The sequence below is a fragment of the Sinocyclocheilus anshuiensis genome, unplaced genomic scaffold, assembly GCF_001515605.1.
Source record: "Sinocyclocheilus anshuiensis isolate Anshui unplaced genomic scaffold, SAMN03320099.WGS_v1.1 scaffold2218, whole genome shotgun sequence".
NCBI lineage: Eukaryota > Metazoa > Chordata > Actinopteri > Cypriniformes > Cyprinidae > Sinocyclocheilus > Sinocyclocheilus anshuiensis.
In genome coordinates this window covers 791,127-800,042 of record NW_015558568.1, presented here as the reverse complement: position 1 = coordinate 800,042, position 8,916 = coordinate 791,127, and the positions used below count along the sequence as shown (strand labels likewise).

The window sequence follows — 8,916 nt, the reverse complement described above, 5'->3', positions numbered from 1 at the left end:
CTTTGCTTACTGGTCCAATAATAATACTGATAGGAAAACAATGACGGCATACACTGTCATTTTATAGTGGTAGTTTTAGCTGCATTGCACATAAGTCCTGATAGTCTGTGTTATCAGCATAAACATCTGAATTTGAAGTCATAAATGCATACAATGTCCAACAATTCAGCCTCTAGTGGTTGTACTTAGAAAATACTCATTCTTTGTACATCATAGTAAAGTGTAAGCCAACTGAACAAAGACAAGTCCATGTATATGACAGATCAACCCATGTGACTTCCTTGAGAGAAGCCTACCCACATTGTTACACACATCTTAATTCTTACAATATTTCACCCAGCATCCAATTTGATTGACATTAGTTTTATAATATCATTCATGATACCTGAAGGACATAATAAATATGTAATTAAATAATGCTGTGTACAAGTTCAAGATGCAGTGAATCTGGTAAAATGCATTTCATGTTTGCATTGTTGTTCATATTTGTCTAATAAATGAACATAATTGCTATTAAGGAAATTAATTGTAGTATAAAATCATTTTTACCTACTAGCCTGTTATTCAGTTTATTTTAGACTGAATAGGTTCTGTGGAGTAAATTAAATCGTATGACTCGAACTTGGGCAAACTGAGTGGCAGTCACTGAGTTGGTTACCATTAAGAAAACGTATTAATGATTAAAAGAATGTTATCATCCAATCATTATCAATATTTACATAGTCTAATTGTAGTAAATTTATCTCTGTCACACGTTCCACATTGTCCTGCAAAATCTAGTGACCAATAGAGCAGTATCCAAGTATGTGTGTGTGGCAGTCAGTCACTGCACCGGTGTGGATATTCACTGTACCTTGCAATCACAGATTCTAGCCTACGTCTTGGAATATGACCCAAATAAGAATTTTCACCGTATATTGTCATCTGAACAAGTAAGTAACAAGTCTGCCACATTTGTTCTGACCAACTGAGGAAAAAAACATTACAATAAATCGTGCTACAATGGTGATTAATTCTAACAATCGGTTAGCTCATATCACATCAAACCATGCTAATTATTATTATTGTTATACTTTATTCTTAAATTATTAATGTTAAGGTAACCGTTGTGAATCGGGCTAAAGTAAGGCGATAGTTTTTAACACTGGCTGGTTATGTACTTGCTCAAATATTGATTTCGGATAATTTTTAACCCAAAAAAGTTACGGACTGCAGCTAGTTTTTTTCTGGCTGATACATAAATGTTATTTTTTATATTATTGGTATGGATATAGCAACACATTAAAACAAGTGGTAACACTTTAGTATAGGGACCCTACTAGTCGATCAGAAAAATCTTTAGTCGAGGGCAGCCCTAATGAAAAGCTTAAAAAATATTTTTGGCTCATTATGAAACTGGTGGAACAGATTAGACTATTGAGGGCCACCATAATGTAGATAATTAATGGCAAAATAAAAATTACAAAAATAAAAAATTATTACAAAAAAATATAACAGGAATACTGCATAGGTCCTAAATGGTCACATCAATGTTAAAAGTGTTGGAGGAAAAAAATGTCATTATGCAGCATCAGAATGGGCGGTAGATGGGTTGGTCAGTCTGATCCAGACAATGTATAAATGAAAGGACATTAAGGAGAGCAGAACAAACACCTAACAGGAGGAGACTCACTCATGGCCTATGAGACAGAGGATCATGAGATTCAATACTGCTTTCCTGCCATCAACTCATCATGTATCAAGGGAAAACGCTCCAGTCATGAATACAATATCATTTATGTGTTTGTGTCAGTGCTGTCAGCATGGACTGTGTTTCTGAACCTGCTGGTGATCATCTCCATCTCTCACTTCAAGAAGCTTCACACTCCAACCAACCTGCTCATTCTCTCTCTGGCTGTGGCTGACATGCTTATTGGACTTGTGATGCCCATAGAGGCCACGAGGCTGACTGAGATGTGTTGGTACTTTGGAGACACTTTCTGTGGACTCTATTCAATATTTATTTGGATGCTTCTCTCAGCATCTCTTAGTAATTTAGTTTTAATTGCTGTTGATCGTTATGTGGCTGTTTGTCACCCTTTACTGTACCCACAGAAAATAACCATGACTAAAACATTAATAAGCATCTCTCTGAGCTGGGTTTGCTCCTCAACTTATAACACTGCCTTTGTAATTAGTAACGGTTATTTTGACATTTCACGCAGAACATACACGTGTTATGGAGAGTGTTCTGTTTTTGTGGGTTTTGCTTGGAGAGTCACTGATCTGTTCATGTCTTTTATTTTTCCTTGTATCCTGATCATATCTTTATATTTGAGGATTTTCTATGTTGTGCATCAGCAAGTGAAAGTTATAAACACCCTGATGAAGAGTGGCAAATGCGTAAATGAAGGTTCAGTGAGAAGGAAATCTGAGAGCAAAGCTGCCCTGACATTAGGAATCATTGTGACAGTTTATCTGGTTTGTTGGATTCCATACTATATCTGTTCCATATCAGCAGTTTCTTCCACAACCATAAATGTTTTGACATGGTTCATGTATATGAACTCAGGTCTGAATCCTATGGTCTATGCTTTATTTTACCCCTGGTTTAAAAAGACAGTTAAACACATCTTAACTCTGAAAATATTTCAGCCAGCATCCTCTCTGGTCAATATTTTTTCAGAACATAAATTGTAATTAAATTGATAAAGCCATCATTCTGAGAACAATTTCACAAAAACTGCAATTGTCATAAAGTCATAAAGGTAAATAATCATAATAGTTATAATTTACACTACATGTATTTTAATATTATGTAGTTTGTTTCATTGAGTATCATTCCTTTATACTATACTCTGTTCAAATGACAGTTTTGTCAGAATTTAACAATTAAGCAAACTCTTTTCACACAGTAAATTTAAGTGACAAAATGTTCAGTTGTGTTGCATTATTAGGAAAATTGAGCAAGAATCACAAATCTTTTATTAGTCATGCTGAATCTGTGTTGATATAAATCAAAAACACAATGACAAAATGAGGACAGTCATATAGAACTATGTATAAGTGTCAAATGTATTATCATGGTGGTTCATCACAAAGTGAATAATTAAAATGGCTTACAGCACACCTCAGATTAAAACATCTGAAACAAAGTAACTTCAGATTCTTCCAAAAGGCATTTAAAGGGTGGAGCTACACACAAAGGTAAAGCCTAACAATAACTATATTAAATATTTTATTGTAACTTTTCAAGTAAGTTGAAGTAATGTTTATTGTTTCATATAAACTGATGTGAATAAATTAATGCCATACTGTAACTGCTCAACATCACCTCATGTAGGCCGATTTTTTTATGATCCAAACAAAGGCTAAAATTATGCAAACCATAATTAGTTTTGACTGCTCACACACTTTTCCTTTTATCTATTATTTAATTTTGTATGCCACTTTTGGATTATTTTAGTGGATTGATTAATTTCTATATTAAATTCTTAAATAATTCTTAAATCACTGACTCTGCAGTAGAAAGCAGTAGCTGTTGCATCAGACTGATGTGTGTGTTTGCCTGTGTTTGTTTTGCACCTTTAATGAATGATTGAGGCACTTGAGGATCATCTCTGCATGTAGCACAGGTGTTAACAGCACCCTCAGGTGCACATTTCATAAATAACAAGCCATGATGTCCATAACAGGGCTTCAGAGTTTACTGTAATCCATTTCTTGATAAAACAACAAAAGCACTGTGTGTGTGTGTGTGTGTGTGTGTGTGTGTGTGCATGTTTATGTGGTTTATGAGGACACAAATTTTTATAATAACATGGGTATGACATAGGCATTACAACGAGAAGGTGATTTATGAGGACATTTTCAGTGTCCCCGTAATTCAAAAGGCTTATAAATAATTCAGAATGAGTTTTTTTTTAAATCTAAAAATGCAGAAAGTTTCCTGTAAGGGGTAGGTTTAGGGGTAGGGTTGGTGTAGGGCAATAGAAAATACGGTTTGTACAGTATAAAAACCATTACGCCTATGGAGAGTAAACCATAAACCATAAAAACAAACCTGTGTGTGTTTGTGTGTGTGTGAAAGAGAGAGACATTTCCACTCATGAGATCCTGTGAGATGCCTAAAGTGTTTTTAGTGTTTTCATTTGCAAAGCCATTTTATTTACATTTAAATGTCGAATTACTGAATTAATATTAATCTATTCATTGATTGATTAGTATTGTGCTTTAATATGCAGGTCACTTCAGATTAAATAGGTATCATGGAGAAATGCTGTTTCTCATTTTCTGGCAGTTGTTTGTAAAATCAAAAGTACTTTACAATAAGGTTCATTAACATTAGTTCATTAACATTTTTGCCTTGGGTATCATGAATTATTGTACTATATTTTTACAAGATTTATATAATTGTGATACAATTTGATACAATTTTATATGATTGATATAATATTACATGTAATAATGTTTATTTTGTACTAATGTTTATTAATAATTATGCAAAATGTTAAAATGCATTTGTATATTCAGTAATTATGAATTAATATTAATCAAATGTAATAAATGCTGTAAAAGTTAACTATTTTTTCCAAATTGAAGACGATGATGAAGGTGAAAATTAGGTAATACCTCTGGATTAGAAGTGCTCCAATAAGTTTTGCCTGGAGAGTCACTGATCTGATTTAGTCCTTTGTGTCTCCTTGTAATAGGATAATAACTTTGTATTTGAGGATTTTCTATGTTGTATATCCGCAAGTGAAAGTTATAAGTTATTGGGGGCAGTTGTGGCCTAATGGTTAGAGAGTCGGACTTGTAACCCGAAGGTTGTGGGTTCGAGTCTCAGGTCCGGCAAGAATTGTCAGTGGGGGGAGTGAATGACCAGCTCTCTTTTCCACCTTCAATACCACGACTGAGGTGAGACCCTTGAGCAAACCCCCAACTGCTCCCCGGGCGCCGCAGCAATATGGCTGCCCACTGCTCCAGTTGTGTGTTCACAGTGTGTGTGTGTGTGGGCGCTTGAATGGGTTAAATGCAGAGCACAAATTCCAAGTATGGGGCGCCACACTTCACTTTCACTTTTTTTTTTTTTTACTTTTATAAATACCCTTACAAAGAGTGGTAAATGTGTAATGAAAAGTTCAGTGAGGAGAAAATCTGAGAGCAAAGCTGCTCTGACATTAGGGATCATTGTCACAGTTTTGCTGGATTCTTTACTGTAGCTGTTCTATATCAGTAATCTCTTCCACAATCATAAATCTTTTAACATGGGCTGTGTATATAAATTCCGTTTTTTTTGTTTGTTTTTTTGTGTGTGAACCCATTTTTTGCCTGACATCGGGCCTGCAAAGACCCGTTGTCCCACACTATGCTTTATTTTAGTCTTGGTTTAAAAATACAGTTAAACACATCTTAAATCAGCCAGCATCCTCTCTGGTCAATATTTTTACCAAACATCAATTGTAATTAAACTGGAACTAAGCAAGCTAAGCAAACTTCTTTTAACACTAAGTAAAATGAAGTGACAAAATGTTCAGTTGTTTTCCTGCCAACAATGTTTCTTTATCAAAATGAAAAAAATATGTAATTTCTTTGCTTACTGGTCCAATAATAATACTGATAGGAAAACAATGACTGCATACACTGTCATTTTATAGTGGTAGTTTTAGCTGCATTGCACATAAATCCTGATAGTCTGTGTTATCAGCATAAACATCTGAATTTGAAGTCATAAATGCATGCAATGTCCAACAATTCAGCCTCTAGTGGTTGCACTGAGAAAAGACTCATTCTGTGGAGTTAAGAGTGTTTGTGTTTGTTTTTGTGTTTGTGTGTGTGTGTGTGTACATGCATGCTACAATATACATACATAGCTTCTGATTTGAAGCATGATCAGCCATTCTTCATTAACATGTATAAGGTTAGGACAAATATCAACCACTATCCATGAACAGCTTGTCAGTTGATACATATCTGATTTTGTTTATATGTATTGTATTCATGGCCACTGATGCACCAACAACAGCCATGACTTCACATGAGTGTATGTCAGTGACGGTGGCACAATTAAATCACTTTCATTCACTGCACAGTCAGTGGCTACTGGCTGCAGTAAATCTCTTAATACAGCAGTACAGAGGGCTGCTTCATGAAGCAAGTTGTAGAACATACAGAGTTAGTTTTGAATTGGATAATTTTAAGATACTAATGCAACTTTTTAAAGCTTGAAGCTAGGCTCCATTCATTGCCATAATATGGACAAGCATGAGCAGGACATGTTTTTTTTTTAATTCTCCTTTTGTTTTGAAAAAGAAAAAGGTCATATGGCTTTAGAAAAACATGAGGATGGGTAAACATTGACTGAATTTTATTTTTTGAGAGAATAATCCATATATTCTGAGTTGTTGAATTATTATTGCTCACATTATCCATTAGGTGGACATCATTAACTCTTCATGCATTTTAAAACAGTGATACACCCAGTCAGGGCCGTTTCTAGCCAATTTGACGCCCTAGGCGAACAGCACTCTGATCTAGTGGCATACAGGCATCGTCAGATTGACAGTACTCTAGCCCAATAATGTTGGGGGATCCAGTGGGGGCGGCAGTCATATTTCAGGGTGACCATGCCACTCTTTATCACAACCCTGCTAAAAGTGCCAGTACGTGCGCTCATTGGCGCCCCTTCAGCTGGTGGCGCCCTAGGCGACCACCTAGCTCGCCTATGCCTAGAAACGGCCCTGCACCCAGTCATTGATTGGTCAGAGATGTAGCATTAGTTAATATGGCTATGAACACCAATTTAACCTAATCTACCTTCATGAGACTGAAAAATGGCTCGATCAAACTCTAATTCACCTTAACCGGGTAGTTAGTACTTAAACCTGCTTCTCAAGACAGGCCTCAGGGCTTAACAATGCTCCAAGTATTTTTTTTGATTTTGCTTTACTGGCTGATACATCAGTGTTTTTGGATTTCATTCTTACACCTACTCTATTAGTGTGGGTATACATCATGTAAAAGCAAAGGTATTCAGTTTTATGTCTTTCAGTTTTGCCTCTTAAGCTCGGCTATTTGACTGCCAAGGTTGAAACTATTGGAAGAAAATTATGTCATTGTTCAGCATCAGAGCGGGTGGAAAATGGGTTGGTCAGTTTGATCCAGACACTGTATAATTGAAGGGACAGTAAGGAGAGCAGAACAAACACCTAACAGGAGGAGACTCACACATGGCCTATGAGACAGAGGATCATGAGATTCAATACTGCTTTCCTGACATCATCTCATCATGTCCCAAGGGAAAACGTTCTAGTCATGAATACAATATCATGTATGTGTTAATATTATTGTTGTCAGCATGGACTGTGTTTCTGAACCTGCTGGTGATCATCTCCATCTCTCACTTCAAGAAGCTTCACACTCCAACCAACCTGCTCATTCTCTCTCTGGCTGTTTCTGACATGTTTATTGGACTTATTGTGATACCCATAGAGGCCATAAATCTGATTGAGACATGTTGGTACTTTGGACACACTTTTTGTGGACTTTTTGTAGTCATCATCGGGCTGCTTCTTTCTGTGTCTCTTGGTAATTTAGTTTTAATTGCTATTGATCGTTATGTGGCTGTGTGTCACCCTTTACTGTACCCACACAAAATAACAATGACTAAAACTTTAATGGGCATCTGTATCTATTGGTTTACTTGCTTCATTGGTAATTTTGCCTTTGCAATAAATTACAGATATTTTGACACTGCACAGGCCGATGTGTGCTACGGAGGGTGCTATTTAAACGTTCCATATTCATTAAGCATCATGGATCTGTTCATATCTTTTCTAATCCCTTGCACCATGATCATAGCTTTATATTTGAGGATATTTTACGTTGTACATCAGCAAGTGAAAATTATAAACTCTCTGATGAAGAGTGGTAAATGTGAAATGGAAGATTCAGTGAAGAGGAAATCTGAGAGCAAAGCTGCTCTGACATTAGGAATCATTATGACAGTTTATCTGCTTTGCTATATTCCATTCTATATATTGTATATAACAGCTGTCACTACTGTACATTGTAAAGATGATTACATTGAAATGAACATGAACAAACTACATTTATGCTTTTATGGCATAAATAACCAGTATTTACCATGACTAAGCCTTTTTTCTGAGTTCTTGTCATGGCCTTATTGTTTATTTTAAACATGTTGATAGTCAGTTTGTATATGTGTTTCATGTTCTTTCAGTGTGTTTGGTGCATGTATACAGTGTCTTGCAAAAGTATTCATTTAATTTTTTTTCACGTTATGTTGTGGTCCTGCCTTATGTAAAACTGCTTTAAATTACTTTTTTTCCCATATCAATCTACACTCCATACACCATATAGACAAAGCAAAAACAGAATTGTCACAACCTCGTAAATTTATTACAATTAAAAAAAACTGAAATAAGTACATTGCATAAGTATTCATACTAGCATTCAACTAAATATTTAGCTGAAACACCTTTACAGCCTCAAGTCTTTTTTGTTTGATGCGACAAGATTTGCTCATCATCATTTGGCAATTATCTGCCATTCTTCTCCTCACCTCTTCACCTCTCAAGCTCTGTCAGGTTGGATGGGGGCAGACGCACATTTTCAGGTTTCTCCAGAAATATTTGATTGGGTTCAAGCTCAGGCTCTGGCTGGGCTACTTAAGGACATTCACAGAGTTGTCTATAAGCCACTCTTGCTGTGTGTTTAGGTTCATTGTCCTGTTAGAAGATGAACCTTCTGACAAGTCTGAGGTTCTGGATGCTCTGGACTAGGTTTTCATTAAGGCTACCTCAATATTTTGGTGCATTGAGCTTTTCTTCTGCTCTGACAAGTCCTTCAGTCCCTGCCGCTGAAAAACAGCTCCACAGCATGAGGCTGCTACCAGCACACTTTACTTTTGGGATG

General features: G+C 36.0%; 2 protein-coding genes across 2 annotated transcripts in view; both read left to right on the top strand.

Moving 5' to 3' along the window:
• The first annotated feature begins 1,620 nt into the window (after positions 1 to 1,620).
• On the top strand, positions 1,621 to 2,679 carry LOC107679515 (trace amine-associated receptor 13c-like). Its single transcript, XM_016475083.1, has one exon. The coding sequence runs from the start codon at positions 1,675 to 1,677 to the stop codon at positions 2,677 to 2,679; it is 1,005 nt and encodes a 334-aa protein (XP_016330569.1). The 5' UTR covers positions 1,621 to 1,674.
• A 4,481-nt stretch (positions 2,680 to 7,160) lies between these two features.
• The window catches only part of LOC107679510 (trace amine-associated receptor 13c-like), a 9,946-nt gene continuing 8,190 nt past the window's right edge, over positions 7,161 to 8,916 (top strand). Inside the window, exon 1 of the mRNA XM_016475077.1 lies at positions 7,161 to 8,042. Coding sequence (XP_016330563.1) covers positions 7,209 to 8,042 — 834 coding nt within the window. The 5' untranslated portion in view covers positions 7,161 to 7,208. The remainder of the gene's footprint in view (positions 8,043 to 8,916) is intronic.